The sequence below is a fragment of the Lagopus leucura genome, unplaced genomic scaffold (assembly GCF_019238085.1).
Source record: "Lagopus leucura isolate 7727_CA_CO unplaced genomic scaffold, USGS_WTPT01 Super-Scaffold_100044, whole genome shotgun sequence".
In the NCBI taxonomy this organism is placed as follows: domain Eukaryota; kingdom Metazoa; phylum Chordata; class Aves; order Galliformes; family Phasianidae; genus Lagopus; species Lagopus leucura.
This window is the reverse complement of record NW_024962291.1, coordinates 1,380,493-1,405,549: the sequence shown is the minus strand read 5'-3', so window position 1 is coordinate 1,405,549 and position 25,057 is coordinate 1,380,493. Positions and strand designations below refer to the sequence as shown.

Here is a 25,057-nt window from a genome sequence, read left to right as displayed (position 1 = left end):
ATCATTTTAAAGAGAGGTGTGCCATCTGTTCTGTCCTCTAATTACAAAATATAACCCAAACATAACTCATAATTGAATCATAAAAAGCTATAGAAGATATAAATTCATGGAGAAAGCCCTTTACTTAATGCAGAAAACATCTGCAAGTTTTTTTCTTCTGTCATCCTTCAGGCAGCAATCTTGGGAAAACGAAGGAAGGAGGATGTTCCCCAAGCCACTGCCAAACATGCTTAAAGCAAACCTGGATGAGTCCCCTGGGGGCTTCACCTTATGTCATGTATGTCGCAGGGATGCTTTTGCATTGATTTATCTGCCTGTAGAGAACTGGAGCATTACTATAATGTAATAAAAGGGTTACAAAGCCATGATAGTCTAAGTATGTAACTGAGGCATGATTGGAAGAAGAAATGTAAATTCACTGGACAGATTGATAAAGTTGGGAAAAAAATAGGTTTTGGCAATGTGATTCCCTCATTTGGGACCCATATTAGAAAATACTTTTTTTTTTTTTCCTTTCATCTATATTCTATTATAAGACTACAGTATTTTAGTTTGCTGAGCAGCACAGTCTTCACCAACATGGGAACGCAGACATGAACGGCTGAAGACAAACCAGTGTTTCTTAAAAGCTGGCAGTCCTTGCACAACCTGGAGCTTTGCAGACGTGCAGCATTTTGCTCGATCAGGAACTTGTTGCCTTACCAAATGAATGTGCCTAATTGCTGCTTCCTGAATAGACGTCTATCAGTGGTATTTAACGAAGGCACAGATTTGGGAAAGGAGGCACCAAACGTAAAGAAATGTCTTTGGTTTTTGCAGTGTCAAACAAAACCGCTGCTCAAACACATTTTAACACCCGGCATCTTTCACTCTGACTGAGCATGTTTAGTGAAACCACATCTGACGGCAGCTGAAGTCTGACAGAATAAAGCATGGGCAAATGCCCTCACAGCCTAGCTCTCTCACACGTAAAGAACTACAACATTTCAGTGGTGACCCCTATTACAAAAGCTGGAGTGATGACCAAACAGATGCTATTCAGACCTGCTGTGGGCAGGTACCTGACTCAGGTCCCCAGACACGTGAGCTTTACGATAAATCAGGCCTGAACACGCTGAAGGTGAGGAACAGAGTAACTAATGATACCAACAGAAGGATGTTTGTGCCAAATAACCAGCTGCCTTGTATGCCAGAAAAACAGGAGGTCATTAAGAGGTCAATAAAAGTCTTCCTTCCATGGCCAAGGGCTCACTTCTAAGGGCCAAGTTGGCCACGTGTTTGAATGGTTTATAGGTAGAGGGTTCTGTTTCCCAAAGCATCCCCTACTGCACAATGTCAAAGAAAACACAATTTGTAAAATTCAGAGCCAATAATCAAGAGAGAACTGCAGACAGGACTACCCACGGCTGAAGTACAAGAAAATTAGAGCAAAAAGACACATTTTTGATGCTTTCAGGATGTTGGAGGTCTTGAACTAAGGAAAAAAAAAAAAGCTATGGGGGAAAAAGAAATGCCAAAAAGGCGTAAGTTCAGAAACAGAAGCAATAATGTCCTGTATATCAATACAAGAAATTCAAGTGCTAAAACAGATGAGTCTGAATACCTGGCAGTATAAGAGGGCTTTGACAAAGAGGCACTTCCTGAGCATGGCAGAGTGACAAAAATCAATGCGATGCTATTCGGGAAGGACAGAATAGGTCATAACCGCTGGGAAGGTTGCTCTAACTGAAAGATCCCTGTAACCTAACAAGATAACATTATTGACTGAACAAAGGGAACTGTATCTTCTAAACTATAGAGTTATACAGTCTTCAAGCATAAGACTGCCTGTCTTTAGAAAAGTTATTATTTCAATGTCCAGAGCCACGCATGAAAAAAAAAAAAAAAGGAAAACCACTAATGAGTGCCTGATTTTATTTGAGTCTGCAGAGTTTCTCACATTGGTTTCAGTGCAACCAACACACCATTTCTGTATATAGTTTGAGCATCCTCAGATAAGACAACCATATCTGGGATGATTGCCCATTTCAGGCTCTCTGCACCTTCTCCTGAAACGTCTGGCACAGGCTTTGCCAAGCTGCTTGTCTGATCAAGTACAGCAACGCTTCTGCAATGACAAATAAATGCCAAATAAATGAAAGGAAGAAGGCTGAAGATACAATTATCATGCATTCTGAACAATCACACAATGAAAATCATAAAAATAAAACCATCTAAAGGAAATGTTTAAAACAACTTCTGTGGATGAAGAAAAGAGCAAAATTCAGATGGGCGATCACTTCTGCAAAGGCAGTAGCAAACCTTTTCTACGACCTTTTTCCTAAAGAAGAAAAGAAGTTGAATCAACCAGGAAAATGCTGGGAAAAGAAGGAAGCAAGGTGATTCAGAGGAGCAAGCAGGCATCCGAGCAGACTGCAGCAGCAGCACTTGTTCTGCTCAGAGATCTGCTGTGAGGAAAATCACTGTGTAGCCAAGAGCTGTGATAAGTACTGATTATGAAATGTTTGGAAATGAAAAATAAGAAGGGTGCTATGTAAGGCATACAGATGAAAACAACCCTTTCCATTCATGAAGGATCTGCACAGATTCTCACACAGGTCCCCAGCATCCTTGCCCTTCCTTCACCCTCAATACACACCTACGTACACATGAGATCTCCACGCTGTTCAAAACTTCTAGCAAAGAGTGCTGGAAAGGGGACCCAACCATAGCAACCCCAGCTGGTGACAATTTCTCAGTGATCAACAGTTGCATAATCCATGCAATTAATAGAGCAGAGTTCAGTTTACAACCCAGACCAGACATTGCTAAAAGGAGCAGGAGGAGTGCTACAGTGGAACTGGCATGTCTGTTTAACCCTTGAAGACAAGACGGATGGCTTTCACAACCAAGTGACCCTAAGTTTCTAATATTTATACAAATTCTCACAGGAGCAGCCCCAGGCACATCATCAACTTCTTCAGCTTGCAGAAAACCTGAGCATCTTGCAGTCTGATGATGCTAAATGGATGCCCCATCCCTGGAGGCATTCAAGGCCAGCCTGGATGTGGCTCTGGGCAGCCTGGTCTGGTGGTTGGTGACCCAGCACGTAGCAGGGGGGTTGAAACTAGATGATCATTGCGGTCCTTTTCAACCCAGGCCATTCTGGGTTGAAATTGGGTTGGGATTCTATGGTTCGATGATAAATGCTGCCAAAAAGATCAGAATCAAGTATTTGTTAAAGACTAGTACTAAGCACAACAGCACTGTCCCTGTCCCTGCGTCGCACACTCCTCCTCTGAAACTCTCAATTCCAAGTGGGAGCAGCAGGGCCAGTTTTTCAAATCAGTGTTCCATTTTGACATTCATTGTTTCTGTAAAGCTGCTTTCTGTTTTATGAATGTGGTTGAATAACTCATGACTAAACATTTTAAATAGCATATTCAGCACGGTCTCATACCAAAATTAAACTCTCCCAGTTGTATGATCCTTCTGTCAGGTTTATAGATAGTAGATCAGAGGGAACTGCTTAAAACTTAGCATCAAAGGTAATTAAAAAAAAAAATAAAAAGACGTATAAACAATATCTAGATCAGTGCACAAACTCTCTGGAGTGTCAAGGGCAGTCATAAAGTTCAAGCCAATAATACAACTTCCTGCTTAATTAATATCATTTTCAAAAGAAGCAGACAGCAAGTCTCAATAGGGCTTCCCAAAAGAGTACGCCTACCAATTACACAGACAAACAAGTGGGCAGTGGCAGACCTAAGAGGCAATTCATTAGCAGCATTTCCTTGGTGATAAAACCCAGCTGGGGATACAAAAGGCCCACAGGTTCATTGGCCCTAGGTGTGACTTCTGAAGACACAGGGAAAGTATAAAAAAAATAAGAAAAGAGAAAAATCCCTGACAGCACTACCTCCAGACCTGCAATGTTCATCTGAAGAATGAACCTACCTGCCTGTAACTGAACGAGTGACTTCAGAGACTCAGCAAGTTGACAACAGAGGCAGGAAGAGCAAAAGAAAGGCCAAACCCCAAAGCAGGGGTTTGTTGGGGGGACACATGGATGTCTGCACACCCAGCAATGCACACAGACACAGTGAAGGTATTTCTCCTCTTCAGGTCATTTTGCGCAATAGTAGATTTTTTTTTTTTCTTTCCAGATTATAAATAAGAAAAAACCCCAAATTATTCAAGGTAAAGAAGCAAAAATGTACTGCAGCTGGTTTGCAAGCCGAGCCTATTGCACAGTCTTCCCAATAAACTCCCATTAAGAGGTGTAGCAGTAGTCACAGAGGTGGAAGCCCAACAATGGATGCTATCAAGAGGCTACTACTGTGTTATGAAAGCACACTGTTTTGCTTTGCTACTGCCAAAAATTAGCTCACTTAGAAAAAGGAATTTGATCAGACACCTAGCAGAAGAGCGTCTCAGACTACTGAACAGTACTTCAGCCATCTGCCTGGCACATAAATCTTGGATTATATGACACCACACATGACATGGCTCAGTCCTGACATTTACTAAGAGAATCACAATAGTCTGAAGGGTGAGAGGTGTGCACTCACTTTTCTGGATCCACCTCACAAATGCCTTTTTCAAGGCAAAGCTCTTCCTATCCTCTGCAGATACACATCTGATCTACATCTGAAGTTTTAACTGAAGAATGTAGAAGAAGAAACAGACTTGGAATAAAACTTCAAAAGAACTTAAAGATGTTCAGCTGTAATGGAAATTCATTGGGAAGTGGACAATTAAGGACCTGCAGGGTTTCTCTGAACACCATCGAATTCAAAATTACCACTATCCCAACACCATCCAGTACAGGTGACTGAGTCATTCCCAACCATATGGCCAATTTCAAGGCCGAATTGGATGGGGCCCTGTGCAGCCTGGTTTAGTATTAAATGTGGAGGTTGGTGGCCCTCCCTGTTGCAGGGGGGTTGGAGATTCATGATCCTTGAGGTCCCTCCCAACCCTGTGATTCTGTGATATACTATATAATAACATACAGCCAACACATACGAAGGTCCATATTGCACTAAAACATCCAGGCTCTTCAAATAGCCCCTTAATCCCTTCTCTTTTTCCTTCCCCCTACATTAGGTATCTAACTATACTCTTTAAGTGGAAGAGACCTAAAGCAATTGACAGAGACCTAAAGAATTTGACAGTGTTTTTGCACTTCTGGCACACCTGTTAAGCACCTAACAGCCTGGAATGGCTGCTATTAAGTAATTCAGTTGGTAAAGAGATGTTGTTTTCCAGAAGGTTAAAAACACCACTTTGCTGAATAATTACATATCTTACGTATAACATTTTATTTAAGTCCTGGTTTCTAATTTTCAGAAGAAAGGAAAACTAAGAGAATTCTACAAGTAAAGCCATTCCTTAAAAATATTACATTTCTACTCAAGCTTCCTTTTAAAGCAATGTGTGTATTTGCCCCATTTTACAGCTTCACACCTGCTCAGAGGCAGTTAAGCCATCTGACAGACAAAATGCTTCACCAGCAAGGAAGCAGAGCATCAGGTCCTGCAGCACCAGCACACAGAGCCCTCAGCTGAGCTCTCCGTGTTCATTTTAAAGCAAATCTATAGGGAAAAAAAGAGTACTTCCTTTGATGATATTGCTTTAGTGCTCAAGTGGTTTTCTGAGCACAAAAATATTTATTTCTCTGTCTGGGGTACTGTTTTCAATTGAATGATACAGAGAAATTGTTGGTTTCAATTTTATTTTTTTTTATCTCCAGTAATGAATGTTGGAGAGAATCATTTATTTTTATCAAAAAGAGCTTGAAATATAAATCCACAATCAGTAAACAGCCCAGTCTGAGGATTCCTTCCCCAACAGGTAACCTGCTACAAAAAAAAAAATCTACTGAGACATTCTATGACTGCAGCAAAGTAATTTTTTCCTTATGTATCTGTTTTTATACACACAGTGTCTCAGCAACAGTGTGATAGAACTCCCATCTCTTATCTTACACAATTTATTTTGAGGAAATTGAATTGATTTTCTCTTAATATTCCTTAATATTCATGTAATTTGATGCATATCTTTCCCCATGGAACAAAATAAGCCCATATACACCTACTGCTCTGGTACAATCATTATAACATAGCTTCCAACTTGATGTATCTGGAAGTCCCACAGCTGTCACTCGTTATTGCAAATTTTAAGGGAAGTAGGCCCTTGTTAGCCAAAATTGAACACCCACTCACAAAAACTCAGTTATCTCACTTGTACAAACACGAATGAAGCGTTGAAACTGTTTGGATGCAACAAATGATTCTGCGCGCTGCACAGAAGTACACCTGGGTTGAACAGCTTCCCTTTCCTGGAACAGCAACAAAAATTGCTTCCTATATAAAAAAAAATATTCATTAAAAAAAAAAAAAAAGCCACAAATACGTCTAATTTCCTGCTCAGGACGAAGTCAGGAGCAGCAGAATTTAGTTGTCACAAAAAAGTTTCTGAAAACCTTTCAGAAGGCTCTGAACATCCCACAGCATCCATCCAAACTTTTGATAACTTTGCAGAAGCTTCTTGTTGTGCCTTTTATACAGCCCAGCTTTACCCTATGGACCCTGGATCTTTGTATGCTGAAAAATGCCTCATTCCAGAGTACCTGCACATACCTCTCTTGATGCAAACACCAGTGCTAGGATGAGTGGGGCTCCCAGCAACCCATCCTATTGAAGAGCTCTGAGAATGCTTTATCTGCCAATACCACCAAATGGCTGACATGAGGACATGTGCAGATTTGTGCCTTACTTTTTCTTTTTAATGGCACAGCGGTCAACAAAAGATGTGACGGCCAAGTACCTCTCAGCAGGATGTTTGTGGGGAAAACCAGGCAAAGAAGAGGCTGATGCAGGGCACGACAGAGGAGCAGATTGGAACCAGAACTCATAGCCATCTTTACTGAAATGCCGCTGGTCAAGGAGTCAAACTGAGGAATGCTTCAAATCTGTTTTTACCCAACTTTGGATCACCTGCCCTTCCTCTGTCCCCTGACAGCTTTAATCATTTCCCACAAACCTCACGGGCTCTTTCCCACTTGCCACACTGAGGAAGAGAGCAGAACAAGCCACATCCCTGCTGCCCCAGAGCAGCCTCTGCAAGAGAAACTATGGCCCCTGGGGATGTGGCTTGGGACCTGCAGGCCAGACAACCCAAGGCAGCACACAGGGAAAAGCTTTAATACCACCCAAGCCCTCTGCCATCGCCTGCCCTGCCTCCCATAGCAGCAGCCACAAAAGCTCTGCAGCAGAGCCCATGGAGAGCTGAGGTTTAAAGGTTTGCATCTAATTAACATGCCACAGTTATTTGGAGACCAGCTGTGCCTCTGCAGCTTCCCCACTTTATGAGCAGTGTGTAGAAGTAACGGACAAAGCATTTGGCAATAGAATGGAAGCTTCATTTGGGCACAGAGCAAGACAGGGTGTAACTGCAGACAAAACCGAAATCAAACTACTCTTGCCTGCAGTGCTGGGTATGTGAGCAACCTGCTGTGCAGTCAGAAAAAAAGGGTTAAATCGGGCTGTTGTTTACAGAAAGCTGACCTGCTTGGTAATGCAGTTGAAGATTTGACACCTCCATCGAGTGACTGAAGCGATACATACTAGTTAATGATATCTGTGATGAGAAAAAATGGCTGTTTTACAGAGCGTAATGGGGGTTGATGCCTCTAACTTGCTGAGCAACCTAACAGCTCCTATTATACCAGCAGCCAGCAGTGTGCGCCAAGATTGCAAGTCCCCAGCCCACAGCCATCGTGTGGCCACAGAGTACTTCTGCTTTTACAGCTGGGATAAAAAAATCCTCAGCACATGGCTGGAGTGACAAAATTAACAAAGTATTGCCAGTTAGGATGAAACGAGGCGCTGCAATAAGGATTAACTCACTAAGGAAAGCAGAAGCAGGTATGTGTGGGATCAGATGGGACTCTGGAGCATCAGAGGCTGGCTGAGATCTCACCAGCAGGATGATTACGGAAGCTGTAAAATCCTCATGAGAAGATAAAGCACAACTGTAGAAGCAGAGCAACAGGACTAAGTACATGCAACTTCAAGGAGAATGTGCCAGAGAATTTCAGATTTCCAAGTGAGTGAGTCCTGATTCGGAGCCCCTAAAAGATTGGGTACAAATGCCCAATACAAAGGACAAGATATCTATACACATGCACTCTTCCAACCGGTGGCACTGAGACTTAAAATGAAGGGTCTTTTGCTGGTTTCATAACTTCACACAAGAATTCTCAAGTTACTCAAAGGAATGAAGTTGCAAAAGGGAGCAGCACTCCTAACACATGCACAGGGAAATCCACCCTGTTATTACCAGGAAGGTGACATGCAACTGTAAGCAGCTTGTGCTAAAAATACTAAGCAGGGAATTGAATTGGATATGCGTTATGCTGGAGAGTGAGATTTCAGCTACAGTGACAAAGCATTAAGCATTTCTAGGCTCCAAACTCTAAATAACAGGTCACAGCAAGCTTTGATAGAGCAAGCGGACTCCTAGAGGAAAGCAGCTACTTCAGCTACCAGAACCAGAGCAGTAATATATACCTCCAGCTTTGGCTTTCAGAAGGAAGGAGCATCAGGAAGGCAGCAGCCTTACTAGAATACTGCTGAGCACTCTGTGCTGCAGCACGCCAACCAAGATGTAAATGTGCTTCCCTTATCACTTCTGTCACCAGCAGAGGATGACAAGGACACCAAAGACTGCAAGACGTAATCAGCATGTTCTCCACGGTACAAACTACATCCCATCACTGACGTGAAACAACAACAAGATGTGGAACAACAACGAACCTAAAATGAGCTCATACTGATTCTAATACATGCAGCCACAATGAATGGACTCACACTCACACAAACTGTTCCCGCTTTTCTTTGCACTGAAAGACCAGCCAACTAACTCTTCAGGTTGACCCCTTGTTTGCACCAGGCTCTTACAGCCTGATGTTTGCGTCAGAAAAGCACTCAGTGCAGCATAAGAGTGAAAAAGTCTTGTGGATTGGGGTTCATGGATAAATAAACACTAGAACAACAACTGATTTTTCATGCCCAAAGATGCCTCAGCTCATCCTTTGGGAGTGGCATCACTTGTATGCAGACAATTTCTGGGTTTTATATTTTAGTTTGCAAAGTCATTCTAAAACAGGCAAGCATGCTGCATGAATACAACAAGGACCGAGCAGATGGTGGATGTGTTAAAAACTCTGGCCTTCAAGGATGGGAGCTCGTAACAGATTGCAAGTGGCAGTGGAACTCAATTCAAGTCCAGAGTTCCAATTGTTCCGTTGAAGAAAATGGTATCAAACATGTCATCTCTGCTCCCCTCCGTGCTGCCACAAATGGATTAGAGAAAAGATTTATCCAGACACATAAGTAAACAATTTGTGCTGCAACCCAAGATAAATGCTGCTTGCAAAACAAGAGTACAGATTTCCTATTGGCCTACACGAAGGCAGTCCATACTTTAACAAACCTGACAGGTGCAATGTGGTGCATGGAATGTGACTTAAGTTCAGTTTTCAGTCAGCCAGGGACCTCAGAAAAAGGCAGTGTATGAAAATGGCCATGAATCAGCACATCCCAAATCACAGTTCCAGCAATGATTTTTTTCTTAAAATTGCTACTGGAAGACAACAAACATTTCTTTTGGATGCTGAAATGGTTCCATGATAATTTGCAGCTCTGTTTTATACAAAAGCTATAAATCCATCTCACTCAGTACATGCCTTCACAATGGCCAGTGGTGAAATATCACATAGACAGCAAGGCCAAAACAACCAGCAGTTAAAAAAAAGAGCTTTCCTGCAGGTCTTGTTGGGCACTGTGCAATTGAGTTGCTTACCAGGAAAAGCCCATGCCATCCATTGCAGAAATTCCTGAATGCAATCCTCTGGCCCACGTTTAGACCTACAGATAAGAGAAGTGATGCCTACTCATCTTAAAAACATAGGGAATGGAAACAACTACACTAAACGAATAAACTAAGCTAATAAAATCCCTTTTTACTAGCGATATTTTACATGCTAAGAAAAAAAAATCTGTGTTCATATACCAGAGTGAATTGTGTTCATTTTTTTTAAATTTAGTGAAGCAATCCAAGTAGGATGTTTGGCACTTCAGCTGATATCAGCCAAAAAAGCAAGTTGTTTTTGGGTAGCACTCTGCCTGGAAATCTTTCCAATATAATTTTACTTTCCAGAATGATTAAACATCCACCTCATGTTCTCCAGCAGTTCAGGAGCCTGACAAGGAATCTCTACCTTTTCCTCCTCCCTAGTGAAGGAGGAGTTATCATCCTTTAAAGGGAAAGCGAGGAAACAAACCATTCTCCTTTGCTTTGCCTGACTCCATTCTGCCTCTTTGGATCTGGTGCTGTCTGACCTCGGTGTGGAGTTGCTTTTCTTAAGCCTTGGAGGGTAGGAGGAAATTGCCAGCAGGTTACACCTCCAGCAGGAGAGGAAATAATACTAGCAGAAGCATGTTTTGCCATTGCAGCCTACAGAAGTCCTCTGAACACAACGAGCTTTCTTGGCACAAGCACAGCTTTGCAGGTGGAACTGCAGTTCATGCGACAGCTTTGTAATCCCACTGTAGGCCTGCCATGCAGCCATTCATTAAGGCAATGAGATTTTTGCCCCTAAGTGCTAAGCCTGTTTTAAATAAGAGACTTAAGTTCCTTAATTCTGAGTATTGCACCTCGCGCCAGCTGTTTGATCACTGAAGTTGGCAACTGCAGCAAAGAAAAGCCATGGAGGGAAAAGAAAGTAAACTTCATACAAAAAAAAAAAAGCAAAAAACTGCCATCTGCATGTGAGAGAGGTGGCAGCTTGGTTTTCCTGACCCTACAGCAGAGCATTGCTTCTTTCCAAACTAAATCCTATAAAAGCACAAGGTGCTGGAAGAGGAAGAACATGAAATGAGCAGCACGCACGCTGCACGTGTGCAATAAACACAATCAGTATTAGTGAATCACTGCTTTGTTTTCTCATGGTCCTCATGTAGCATTTACCAGAATCAGCGCTTAATGTTCGAAAAGAAATGTACAAAATACAGCTGGAGGGAAATGGGGAGCTTTAGTCACCAGGATTTTGCCGGTCTGGACTCAAGCCACCCTGATGTGTACAGCTCACAGGGACTCCAACAATAAGGTGACACAATAGTGGCTGCTGCTGCACTATTCTGAGAGCAACTGAGAAGAAACAAAGGTACCACGGCTAAGGAAAGAACAAAGAGGGCTATAGCAGCAGCCTGGAAAAGCAAGCAGAAAAAAATCCTGAACTTCTTGAAAGGCTCTGTATGAAAACTTACAAGACCAGGTCATTCTGTCCTAATATCAACCTTCTGCCTCGCTTAAATTACCGTTTAAAATATATGGCATCCCTAGAGCAAGTCTCAGTTATATCGTGCTAAATTATAAGCCTCTGCATGCATTCACGCTTGAAGCAGGTTGGGAGGGTTTTCTGGAGGGTGTTAGTTTTTCTATTGAAGACAGATTTAAGATGCGTTAGAGTATGACAGTCTAATTACAGACTGCAATTTCAATTTCATTTGCTTCTGTTGCATCCTGTGACGGTTAAACATTTCCTGGAGAAACAATTACAGGACAGTACTAAGAAACACAATTTACTGACTCCAATCTTCATGAGTATGCAGATTTCATTCCATCCAACTCCTCATTTCATTCTGACCTAGCGGTGCTCTCTTCATACTATTAACAGTCCAGAGAAGTGTCTGTACATATCTTAAACATATTTTATATTATTCATACAATGACTTTTGTGGATTAGCTATCTTAAGCAAAAGTTGGATTCTAAGTATATAAATTGCATAGCAGTATTAATACATAGTTAATACATTAATTAATTCATTAAATCATGATTAACTGTGTTTGAAACAGCAGTGTCTGGAAATTGAGAACGATGGTAATGATCTCATCTGCCTTTTGCTTTGCTCTGTATAGCTCATAGTATTGGCTGGAACAGATTTAACATTAGTCACTGTCCAGAGGAGGGAATAACATTCGCAGCCCTTTCACTCATTGCTTTAAAAGGCCAGTTTCTGCACAACTATAACATGTCATATCCTGGGGCTTTATCCACTGCTGGGTTTCCACGGCTTTGTACTAAGGCTGAATTAGATACAGTGGATAGACTGGACTGCAAATCTTACAGAGCTAGGAGCTTAGTCCGTACCAATACTTGTGGCCAAAAAACACACCAGTATGTCAGCAAAGCTGAAGCTACCCTTACTCATGAGCAACAGAAGCAGAAGCTGGAAGCAGAAGCTGGCCCATAGTGGGCAGTTTGAAGGTGGTATCTAATATACAGCCAACTTTAAGGCTTTTTTTTTTTCCTACTCTGTTAAGAGCCTTCCTAACCTGGTTTCCCTAGGGGAAAGAAGATTATGAAATTGAACTGTTGGCTGTGCATCTCACAAATAACTAGCAAGTCCATTTGTCATTGCCAGCCTGATTTGACAGATACACAGCCTTTCAAAGTCACTGACTTCCCAAAGTTTATGAGAAGATATGCATTTAGGCAGTGAATGTCTCAGCAGTGCCTTCACTGAGAGATAAAGCTCCAGCATGATCCCCAACCCCTATTAGACATCAAAATCTACCCAGAAAAGAGACAGTATGAATAGCACTGCTATGGAAAAAGCTCTAATTGCTGTTCATATAAATCAGACACCAGGTAATACAATCATCTCTCTCTCACTTGCATCGGTTCTCAACAGTTCTGCTTCTCACGGCACTGCCATTTCTTGACGTCTGTAATTCCCATATCAAATGAGTTTCCTATCTTTAAAAGCAATGCTCCTTAAAATACATCCTTGGAGAGCCTTCACAAAGTCAGAGGCAGAGATAAGATGTCATTCAGAGACTGAGCAGTTCCTGGAGGAGGTAAATAGCAAAGGAGAATCAGCTGCTGGGAGGTAGGTAGAGAAAATGGCATTCTGGGGTAAACCTCCCACATATTCAATGCATAGGAGTAAAGCCTGTGCTGCTGTTCAATTACATTTTTATTTGTCACAGACTATCACAAGATACACAAATGCCAAAACGCCCCTCTGCCTCAAACCACCAGCCACACCTGGCCAGGGGTGCTCAAGGATCAACCAGTGCTCCATGGGGTATCTTCAGACCAAGTTTCCTCCTCCTGCTGCTGGGAGTACATGCTGCCCTGCATGCTGTTCTGCTGCGTGCAGCCCTCCAGATATCATCAGCATACACACAGCTCCTACATGAGATACCCATGAACACTTGAAGTACAAGGATGGAAAACAATGCCATTAATGAGGGACTTCTCACTTTCATTTCTCCTTCTTCTTTCCCGTGGCATCCAAGTAATAAAGCTAGGCTGCTGGCAACAGTGCTAGTGCACCAGGCCAGCAGCACACATTGGTACACAACCTTCTAAACCATGATTCACAAACCATCAAACAGCTGCAAAGCCAGAGCAAGAGCCCTGCAACTCATCACTGGAGCCAGATTAAATAGGCTCTTGGGATTTGTTTCCTACACAAATACTAGTCCATACCATTCCCACGTGCCTTCTATCACTTCATTCGCTATGTTTCCAACCACACTGGATCTGCAGTATCCCACGACTGGATCAGTTGAGAATTTTCTGGGGATTGAATGGTAAAACAAAGCAGCAAACAATGAGCACTTCAAAACAATAAGCTTCAGCTGCTCTGTGCTCAGTGGTCTGCAGACCCTAGAGGTCTTCAAGCCACAGGAGCGTGTTTCCTTGCCTCCTGGAGACGTTACCTGCTGGAACAGGAGGATCTCTTTGCTCACCATTTTGAAGACTTGGAGTCCCCTGTAGTGCATACAACTCTACTACATTTTAACAATGGAAAGGAGACACGAGACATAGAAATGAGGAATGATACATTTCAAACTTCTTTGCCTCTTGTCATTTTATTGCTGTCTCCTCTGTATAGGCCAATCTTTTTACAACAGAGCTTTGAAAAATCTTGTGCTTTACTGAATTTCTCTATTAGCCTAGAATATTATCTGAAGAGTCAGATATAGGCATTCAATTCTTTGATGGACAAATTGCTACCAATTTAGCCGGTCTTCTCTAGCACAGGATTTCTAAGGAGAGCAAACACCACTGGAAACATCAATCAGTGTAGCATTGCCTTTCTGAGTCTTGGCAGTTTGGGAGTTACAAGTCAAAGAAAGTAGGAATGCTGGCATAAACCAACAGGGATTGAGGAGATGACATCTTTCTTTCTATAACACTCTCACAGCCCTTAGGATATAACTTAACTCTTTCTACCAAAAATATTCTTTTCTAAAAAGAAAAGGCAAGCAGAACTCTGGATTATAAGCAAAATAAAAGTACAATTCACTTTACTGACTGTCATAAAGAATCTCTGGTTGTTTGGAGGATAGAACGTGAGGAAAAAAGATGTTCTTCACAGTGAAATACGAACATTTCTTTATGAAATAAAAGCATTCTGCTTTGAGATCATCTGATGCTGCCTTTAGTCCCAGTGGTTTTAGCAATTCCACAAAAAAAATGGAAGTTTATAGCAATGAATGAATCGAGCAACTCTACTGTATCAGGTGACAAGAGTCATCCTCAGAGCTTGCAAAGCAGAGCAGTGATACAAGGATGGCAGCTCTGCCTCTGGCAGGACTCCAGGAAACAGCCTCTGAATGGCAATTCTCATCATAGTGGCAGTGCTGCTGGCTAATAATGTCTTGTCCACGTCCCAGTGCCTTCATAGCCCACAGCAGCCACAAATGCGCTGCCCATAATTTCTGCAGGATTCTTTGCAGAGAAGAGAGCTATTCTTGGACACATTCAGCACTAACACTGAGAAGGCACCTCAGCCTCTGACATTCATGAAAGAGCTCTGTGTTGCCTTCAACAGCCAGAAAGGGGAGGAGAAATTTGCTCTATTTTCACAGTTATATGACAGCCTGTAAAAGTTTTACAACGTGAGCGCAGCATCTAATCCAATAAAGCTCGCCAGGAACATTTAAAAATCAAGGGCTCTGGGATTTTGTTTCATGTAGAATCACAAGATTTATAATGTAGGATCACCTCAGAAACACAGAGTCAGTCCTGCTGGAGTTGCACAGGACTGAGGTCTATTCTTCTGCCCCACTGCAGGAAAGATAGTTGGTAATGCTGGAAATCATAGAATGGCCTGGGTTGAAAAGGACCACAATGATCATTTAGTTCCAACCCCTCTGCTATGTGCAGGGTCGCCAACCACCAGACCAGGCTGCCCAGAGCCACATCCAGCCTGGCCTTGAATGCCTCCAGGATGGGGCATCCACAACCTCCTTGGGCAACCTGTTCCAGTATGTCACCACCCTCTGTGTGAAACAGGCTATGAAGATGCACAAAATGGACTGGAGTTAATGAATGGGAACAGGAGAAAGAAAACAGAAGTATGCTTTGTGAAGAAAATCAAAGCATTTTGCCAGAACAGAATAAAAATCAGGAGCAATCTGTAAAAGGCATTTAATTCATTTAATGCAATGGCTGTGCTTCATACATGGAAATAACCAAAGCTTTTATTTGGAGCATGAAAGAAGTAATTTATCCTCTTCCTTTCCATTGATTGTTACTACCCAGCTACCTAGAGAAGGGTAAAGGGGGAAGCAGGATAAAACAGCAAAACTTCTTTGGTAAGCATGTAAGCAAAGAGCAATCCCGTGTTCTGGCAGAGCTGCTTCTCCCTTAATTGCATAGAAAGTAAAAGCTGACAGATAACTGACATCAACTTGAAAAACAACAACAGCTTCATCAACCTGTAATCATTCCAAGACTTTTGATCATTAAAAATAGACTTCTTCTCTTCTTTTACAAAAGACAAGTCAGTTTAAACTAATACTTTTAAAAATAATCTCTTCTCAGTTGCTTTCTCCAGTGTGAGAAGGTAAAAAGCTGCATCTATTATAACTACACGCTGTGCAAACCTCATTTGGACGTGATCATCATCAATCACTCCTGCTGTGCAGGTAGCATGTGAGAGGGAAGCAAACCACTGATGGTGCTGCAGTATTTGACACCACCCACTCGTTTCCCTGCTTGTACACTTTGGTACAGGGAGAAGCCAGTTCACACGTGGTCATCCTCTCTTTTTGGGACTTCTGTCTTTTCTCTCCCTTCAGGCATTTGAGAATAGCTTTGATAGTTTCAGGGGAAGGAAAAATCTTTCTTTCTCTCTTAAAAGATTAAGGCTCCCCTACTGAACAGCATGCCAGAGATACACTACCATGCGTGATCTTCCTTCTGTAAATACGCACACATTACTCACAGCAGCACCTTTTCACATCACACACACATGCCTCAGTGGAAGATGAATATTGTAAAAGAAATCAGAATGCAGTGAACATCCTTTGTGGCTGTGCCACGCACAGTCCTAGAAAGAGCTATTCACACCACCAGCCGAGTGCATTTCTCCAGCACACACTTCAGCTAGCTGACAGTTATAATCCTGACTGGGGACAAGGCTTAAAACAGCATGAAAACTAGGTGGACTAGGTGGGCTTTTTGGCCTTTTTCAAAAGGCTCTGGAGTAAGGTAGAATAAGTATTGGATGATTTTTAGAAACTGGAAGCAACCAGAAAGACAGACAACAGCCTCATGAACATGCCTCCTTACCAGCATACAGAGGATTAAAGAGAGCAACCTCCTCGTACCGCACAACTCTGGGTAGTTACTACTGTGCCAATTCAGCAGACTTGTGTTACTTTATCACGCTGAGCTCCTAGGCATGACTTGGGCCAGCAGAAGTTGCCCACGCTTTGTGTTTCCTGATGCACCAGCACTGCAGCATGCCTGCTTTTAAGTAGCTGTACAGCAGCGCACGCTAGAGAACAGCTTCTTCAATCTCACACAGCCCTCCACAACCCTCTGATAATTTCTGAGAGCACAGAGCATCAACAGCCACAACAGTGGTGACATCCATCTGCAAACACCCCAAGTCCTCCCGAAGTACCAGGACAGAGGGCTGTCACTCTGCAACACCCCCATTTCCCTTAGCATGTTAATGAACCTCTGTGGAGGGGTGAGATGTTCTAAGGCACCTCCCAGGGACCTCGCAGCAGACTCCCAAATCTGGATGGGCAGTTTTCTGTGCTAGAACTCTCTCCCCTCTCTGAACAATGACTCTACACCCTATTCTTACATGGCAAACAGCATTTATAGCTGCACCCCTCACCAAGATCCTGCAGTCTCCTTCTGCAGCCCGTCCTCCTGTTTGTGGCAGTGAAGTGCCCGACCACCCTGCTACTGACAGCCACCTCATTTATCACAACAGTGATGTAACGCTGCACGCTTGTATGTTCCATCGCGGTGCCCTGCTGACACACGCGCACCTCACGCTGAGTTGAAGAGCTCCTGTCACAGAGCTGCAGCCCCAGAAGAAGTGAGGTTTTTCTCCACTTCTCAGAGCCCACGTGGCAACGCTAGGACCCATTGCTGGATAGGACAGAGAGCAGACGCCTGGAGATTTCAGATATAGGCAATAGCACTGAGATGAACCAAGTGTGCCATCCCTACTACAGTGGTGGACGTCAGCAAGCGCTCAACTCTACACTCAGGAATGGCCTCAGTGACTTCTCTGAGACCATGCATGGGGCATGTACTTTTGGGGCAAGTACATCCAAGAACAAAAGCTTTGTGCAAAAATGCTGAAGAGCATGAAATGAAACGGTGAAGAAAATGCCCTCAGTAGGTTGCCCACACCAATTAAGGAAGCCAAAGAAAGGCTACCCTAGCCACCATCTTGCTCAACTTTCAAGTTCAAACTTCTGAGCATAAAAGCAACAACAAGTTTACTTTCTATCTTCGTAAGTAGACAGAAATACAACCGTCTTGCAGTTTTAAACGTGTACTCACCCAGAAGAGAAGGTTGAAGACAAACATTAGGTACTTGATACACTGCAGGCAGTTGTGAGCCATGCTGCACCTCTTCAGTTCTAGGAGAAAAATAAATGAGAGATCCAGGTAAAAGACAACGTACTTGTTTCCCTTGGGGGACGTGTACTTAGCCTTGGTGGCCTTAGGGCCCGGGTTGGTGTGGAATCCAAAAAAAGAGTTGCTGGCTGCCCCAAACTGGCCGCCATACATGCTGCTGTAACGACGGAAAGCGCCATTTGGGAAACTGTAATCCTTGCTGTCCAGGGATGGGCTCCGGTGGTAGGTGGACTCATCGGTGCTGGACCTGCGCATGGTGGCTCCGGCTCGTCCCGTCGCAGCTGCTGCTCTGACAACCGTCAGGTGTCGGGGGCGCGGGTAAAAGCTTTGCGGTTTCCTTTCCTCCTCCTTGCCAGCAATCCCCTACTGCTTTGCACCAGCTGTTCTTTTGTCTGCCATCCTGTCAAGGAGTTGCACGGGCTTTATGGCAGCAAAGTTGGTGAACTGGAGGCTGCTTAGCCAGGAGTTAGGGAGCGGCGTGTTTCCGCGTGAAAAAGACTTCTGCACAAGTAACCATTCCCTCCGGCGTCACAGCGGGTCCCCCCGGCCCCCCCCCGCTACCAAAGAAGAAAAGACAGAGAGATATACTGTACCCAAAGAAAGGGATTTTAAAAAAAGGAAGCGTGATGTCGCTCGGATCGCAAATGCCAAACAACCCCCCAGCTCCACATGCCGCACGCGGAGCAGGCAGCGCACAGGGCCGGCGGTTATCCCAGAGACCGGCCGGCAGCTCCCGCGGCCCCGCGCTGCCTCCGCGGCCCCCGGAGCCCCTAAGCGCGGAGCGAGGCAGTGCGGAGCGCGGAGCCCGGAGCTCCGCCCCGCAATCGCCGCTCCTCCCGCTGCTGGGCGCGGAGCTCCGGCCGCGGCCCCGCCTCGCCCTGCCCGGGCGGCTCCGGTCCCACCCGAGGCCCCGTGCGGGCCCGGCCGGGCTGGGGGTCCGGCGCTGCCGCGGCTTTAAAGGGCAGAGAAGTAATCGCGGTAGGAACGGAGCTCTTGCGTCGAAGCATCGTGCCGGCCTCAGCACAAATCGGCAAAGACAAGCGATTAATTAAGAACAAATTAGCAGAAGTGAAATGAGCTGGGTTTGCACGTAGCCCGAGCTCTTCGCCCTTGCAAGCCACCCTCTAATTCTGTTAATTTACAAACGGCAAAGCCGGAGCCTAATTATTTCCTTTCATTTCCTCCACGAGCTCTAAAGGCACGGCGTGAGCTTCGTGCGAGCTTCGGGACTGAGCGCAGAGCTCGGGCTGATGCCTCCTGGGCCATCTGTTCCAGCAACTCTGGCTGACTCCTAACGTGACTGCCTTTCATTTCCCTACCCCCCAGCACAGTGATTTCAGCGCCACGATGGAGAGATTTCCTCTCTTCCTGCCTCCCTGTCCCGCAAGCAGAAGGTGTTCCCAGCTAGGAGCCTCCCTGGGGCACAAAGCCTGCCCTGAGCAAGCAGCTGCTCTCAGCCCAAGTTCCCATGCACTCCTTGTGCTTCCAGTGGCAGTCTGCCTTCCTCTCTGTGCAGTCCTGGACTGGTCTGGCAATGCAACATCAAAAATAATTCAACGTTTTTTCTTTGTTCCCTATCAGCATACACACAAATTTGTCCATTAGATGGTGAATACTGGACACAACTCTATGCAGATTATGTCGAAACAAAGTCAGGTCACATAATCAATATTTAACAAGGGTGCCCACCACAACAATCTCCAATTTGGCATATTTACTGTCCACTTGGTAACTAAAAATTCATGCGCAGATTGCTTTTAAAGCTATCTGGGTAAGAGAAAAGGTAAAAATCACTCAGCTTGACATTATGGTAGGAAAACAGCAATTCCCAAGTAAATCAATCCTTAACATAAGGCCAGGATGTGGGGTGAAACAAAAAGTTTCCAAACATTGCTTCTAAATGAAGTGGGGTTCTTCAGACGGATGCAGAAAAACGCCCACAGTAAGCAGGGCTCCTGCATGGCCATAATGGGCACCTTTCCCCCTGCCTCCTTCCACCTACAACACTGAGCACAGTGCACTGAATTGACAACTTTTTAAGGACACTTCAGTGCAGAATTCAGCCCTTGAGTTGTTGCTGTTATTCTTGCTCACTCTAATATCAGCAGTTAAAAGGGGCAGGAACGTGCTGGCATTGAAGGTTAAGCCCTTGCAGGCACATAACCTTTTGGTAGTTTGAGCCTAAAATCCCAGCCTGGGCCTCGTGACTTCTGTTCACCTCTGTTTTCCATTCACTTACCCCTTCACTGGTTGCATCTGTGTATTCCCATCCTGGGGCCAATCCATATCGATTCCTCAACACGCTTCAACAAGAAGCAAAGCGCTGCGCAGCCTCACCAGCACAGCTTAATGTGCATTGATTTTGGTGGCACGCTACCATGTGTGCTGTAACAGCTCTACTTCTTTCCCTGTTACACCTAAAAAGCTTCCCCTCCTCTTTCCCAGTGGTACACAGTGTTTCTGGACCCCAAACCACCACCTATTTTCATACCACTTTGGATCAGGCTGAATGCTGCTTTCCCTTTCTGTCGCATCATCTCACTGTCACACATGCAAACTCTGTCCCCTTCAGGTTGCACTAATGCAGCTACTGGATCACCTCCTCATTAATTTAGTCTTCATTAGTCCTTAATGGTTGCACTTGCTTTCCCTAATGCTTCCTGTCACTGTCTTCAAAACTCTGTACCTGTTCCAGCCCTGCAATGAGACAGCCCACTCAGCAGCCTGTTCCTGAGCATCCCATAAAAGCTGTAAAGAAGAGTCATAAAATAAAATAAATTCTGCTAGAAATGACTACTAAAATATACCGTGTTAATGCAGGGTATGGCAGCCAGCACTGCTCTGCAATAAGGAGGGGCTGCAAAAGCATGCACGAGAGGTTATATTCACTCCCAATAGTTTCAGTCAACAAAACAGCTAAGATTAAACATTTCTGTGAAAGGGGGAAAGCATTGGGGTCACAGCATCACAATCAGAAGGGCGACCACTTTAGTAATTCACTCCAAATGGTTAATTCTTGCTTTCTTGTACATACAGAGATCACCATGGAAAAGCACTAATCGAAACCATTTGCAGCTGCCTGTCCCCTTCAGCAACATGCCCAGAGAAAAATCCCTTCTCTTTTTTGGCTCCTGCCCAACACGCTCTTAACACCCCAGCAGCTACTGCTTGGTTAGGCTCAATTCAGCAAAAGAGGCTTAATAAAAAACATACATCTTCCAAAGACTAATGGGAACAGTTCCTCCTCCGACTTGAGGGTGAACCAAAATTCAGGGCCAGGCTGGCAGTGTTGGTGAAGAGAATAACACACTCCTGATGGAGCCCTTCATTTGTTTGCTTTCCTAGGTCCGTTTTGCACGAATGTAGAGCTGAGAGGGAATCTCACCTACATTCCTCAATATCTGAAGGGAGAGTGTGAAGAAGACAGAGGAAGCTCTGCTCAGTGGTACCCAGTGCTAAGACAACTAACCCAGTTGTCTAACCAGGTAACCCAGTGCTAAGACAAGAGGCAGTTGATACAAACCGACACACAGGAGGTTCCCTCTGACCATCAGGCAGCACTTCTGGGTGCCAAGTGCCGGCACAGATTTCCCAGAGAGGATTGAGATCTCCTCCTTGGAGATCTCCAAAAGCCACCTGGATGTAGGCTTGGGCAGCCGGCTCTGGGCCAGAGCAACCCAGAGGGCCTGCCCACCTCAGCAAACCTGGGATTTTGTGAAGGAGAAAGTCAGACTTCCTCAGCTAACACAACCTAAAGAACTTTAGGTATTCACAGCTGCACTTGCAACTTCTTTAAACATTTACTAATGCCTCCAACAGAACTTTGACAAAGACTTCCTTCAGAAGCAATTTCACTTACATAGCAGACTTAGGGTAGTTTGGGTTTTGTGTTCCTCCCCCCTACAAACCTGTGCACAAGTCACTTGTGCAGAAACTTCTTTCTTTTTTTGTTTAGAAATAAGGAAATTTGCATGAATTAAAAAGGATCTTCCATACTTAATAGCTCATCTCCTTCTGCTCACATGCCACCTGAAGTCATGATCTTTGGTTTATGGCACAATTAGTTGCTATGGAAATAACATAATCAGATACAGAGAAAATATTTGGGGTATGATTTGCAATGTTCTTTATTTAAACCTGTGCACAAGTCACTTGTGCAGAAACTTCGCTGCCTTTTACATGCTCTCATCTGCATAATAACTTTCATCACCTCTGCTGTGCATTCAGACGTGCTGGTATTGCCACATGCACGGCTCACACTAAAGGCATTCTTCACTCATATTTGAGCATCTGCACATCCAAACAGTAATGAGAGTGTCCGTGCATGCAGGTGAGCCGTTGTCAAGCCCAAATTAACATCAATAACAAAAACTGTCTGTAAAGAATTTACTTGGGATTGGGCCCCTATACCCTGTGTAGCACAGAACTCCTTTCCCATTTGTGCTTTCTCTGCTTTTGAAACCCTATTCTTTGCTAATGATTTCCCTTTTTCAATCATAGAGCTTTTAAGTAAGGAGATTCTCTGTTGCCCCAGCAAATTCTGCTTACTTCTAAGTCCTGGATAGGGAGGATCACTGCTCCAGATGAAAGACAAGCAGTTCCAGCCGCTGAACTCAAGAAGCAGGAGCTTCTGCCAATGCCCTCAGTAATAGAGAACGCAGGAACAGAAATAAAGAATATGCCTGACACTCTGTACCAGATGAGTTGTGGCCCGAAGAAAACCTTTGTCAGGACCTAACTTTGCGGTATCAGCAGGTCTTAGCAGCACAAATGCAATTTATGTGCTAGTTTTCTTAAAATCAGGTTACATTCTCTAACCTGAGAGATCAGCTGACGTTCAAAGAAACACCGCTTCAAACACATGCGTGGCACTCAGGATCTTTCTGTCAAGTATAAAGCAATCAATCAGGCACAAAAATCTTTCAACTACACACAGCTCCGATAGCTTCGAAAAGAAGGTATTCTAAAGCAGAAGCAAACAAAACACTGACTTTAAAAAAAAAAATCAAAGATTCATCAATGCTCCTTACCAAGTGTTTGCTTTTTAACATCTACATGGATTTTTCCCCGAGTATTCAAAATGGATTGTGTTCTCGCCTTGCACCCTTAAAGCAGGGCTAGGGATGCAAACACAAAGATAAGTTGCTCTAATTTCAGCTGCCTTCCCAAGGCAATGAAGGCCCAGCAACGTTCACTTATCTCACAGGGCTCCAAGTGCTCAGCATGTTTGAGAATCACGTCACAGAGAGCCCAATTCCACAAGGTGCTCAACCACAATTTTCACTGTATTGAGATATACACGTACCTACGTTGTCAGCATGCACTTAACGCTTTTGTGAGCAGGACTGCACATAAGCCTGAGAAATGTCTAAAAGGCTGCAGATGGAGCTGAACTCTGCATATAGCTGCTGTAATAAAAAGAACTGCTCCTTGAGCACGTCTTTGAGGCTGACACTTCTCAGATCTACCAGCAAAGCTGGCAGGGGAGGGGCCTTCACCAAAACAGGAGAAGTTTGTTCAGCTGGCTGGAAATGGAGCAGGGAGCTCCCCTACCAGCAGCAGTCAGAAGATTTGACTAAGTACACTGAGACCTAAGGGCAGCTAGAAATATCATATCTGCTGCTGGCACTGCTGGGTCTTGCTGCCATCTTGCTCCTCAGATTCAAAAGACCTCTGCTTCCTTCTAAGTCCCTTAGGCTCCTTCCAAAATCCTACCTTAAAGATAAATAAACTTCTGATTCTGAAAAGGGCTGAAAATAAGGTCCCCAAGGGAGGAATAGCTTTCCTTTTCATCTTGAAAAAAAAACCAATAACTTCTAAAAATTAGCAAAAGGACATTATATTTTACAACACATAAGTACTGTCACACCAACTCAGAAGGCATTTCTTACAATGTAAGCTGTGCCAGAGAGCTTAAAATTAAAACTGAAACATTAAAGAGACTGCAGCAAATTAGGAGTATTTGAAGAGGAATAATAAGCAAAAACAATATATGGCCTTCCAATATTTGAAAGGAACGTATAAACAAGAGGGTATGACTGTTTATGAGGGTGAATAGTGATAGGACAAGGGGGAATGGTTTTGAACTGAGACAGGTGAGGTTTAGGTTAGATATTAGGAGGAAGTTTTTCACATAAAGGGTGGTGACACACTGGAACAGGTTGCTCAAGGAGGCTGTGGATGCCCCATCAACATTCAAGGTCACACTGATGTGGCTCTGGGCAGCCTGGTCTGGTGGTTGGCAACCCTGCACATAGCAGAGGTCTAGAAACTAGATAATCATTACAGCCCTTTTCAACCCAGGCCATTCTATGATTCTATGACTCTATGATATGATGATGAAGTGTTTAATATTAAAATGGAATGGAAATGCACAAAGAAAATGCAACCAGAAAATGCATATCTATGTATTATCGACCATTATCCCTTTTCCTTGATGTTGTAAAGAATTGTGGGGCTTTTATCATCCCACATGCTAACAGCAAACAGCAGTGGATCTCTTATCGTTGACATCTCCGCACCCATTCAAGCAAAAAGAGAGGAGCTTCTGCTATCAGAAAAAAAAATTATGGGCAGGAGCACAAGCTTTGCCTTTCTGCTTTGCCATTCTCAGCATTCATAACACTCCTCAAGTCAGACATAACTTCAGACATACCCTCAAGTATATTTTTTTAAACAGATAACACACACAGGTAAACAATTTAAAACCACAGCCAAGGGTTTACTCCTAGAAGATATATTAGTGAGCATAATAGTGATAACACATTGAATAAAAATGCTCTCTTAAAAGAAAGAGAATCATCCGCGCTGGAAACCATATATCTGTATTTACTTGTTCACACCACCACAATCTGGCTCTTTATATTTCACTGTCAAAATCTGTAAGTAAGCCATTTCCCTATGGAACGGCACAGCTAACAGAGAGAGAAAAGGCACCTGTACTTTATGGCAACAGAGTTGTGATACCTTTTTTGTAAATGTACCTAAATTCATTCACCAAGGATAACAAGGAGACTCTAATTGAGTAAAGTCAAGCCAAAACAACACTAAACTCATCTCTATTTGTTACAGCACATGGTGGTATTTAAATTTAATGAC

At 43.8% G+C, this 25,057-nt stretch overlaps 1 protein-coding gene across 7 annotated transcripts in view; it reads right to left on the bottom strand.

Moving 5' to 3' along the window:
• The window catches only part of TSPAN4 (tetraspanin 4), a 397,360-nt gene that overhangs the window by 164,596 nt on the left and 207,707 nt on the right, over positions 1-25,057 (bottom strand). For 6 of the 7 annotated variants that reach the window (XM_042884548.1, XM_042884552.1, XM_042884549.1 and 3 more), the window contains one exon: positions 17,882-17,961. In XM_042884548.1, coding sequence (XP_042740482.1) covers positions 17,882-17,944 — 63 coding nt within the window. In that variant the 5' untranslated portion in view covers positions 17,945-17,961. Of the gene's footprint in view, positions 1-17,881; positions 18,230-25,057 lie in introns of those variants that run through there. The other variant, XM_042884546.1, reaches the window with a different exon arrangement.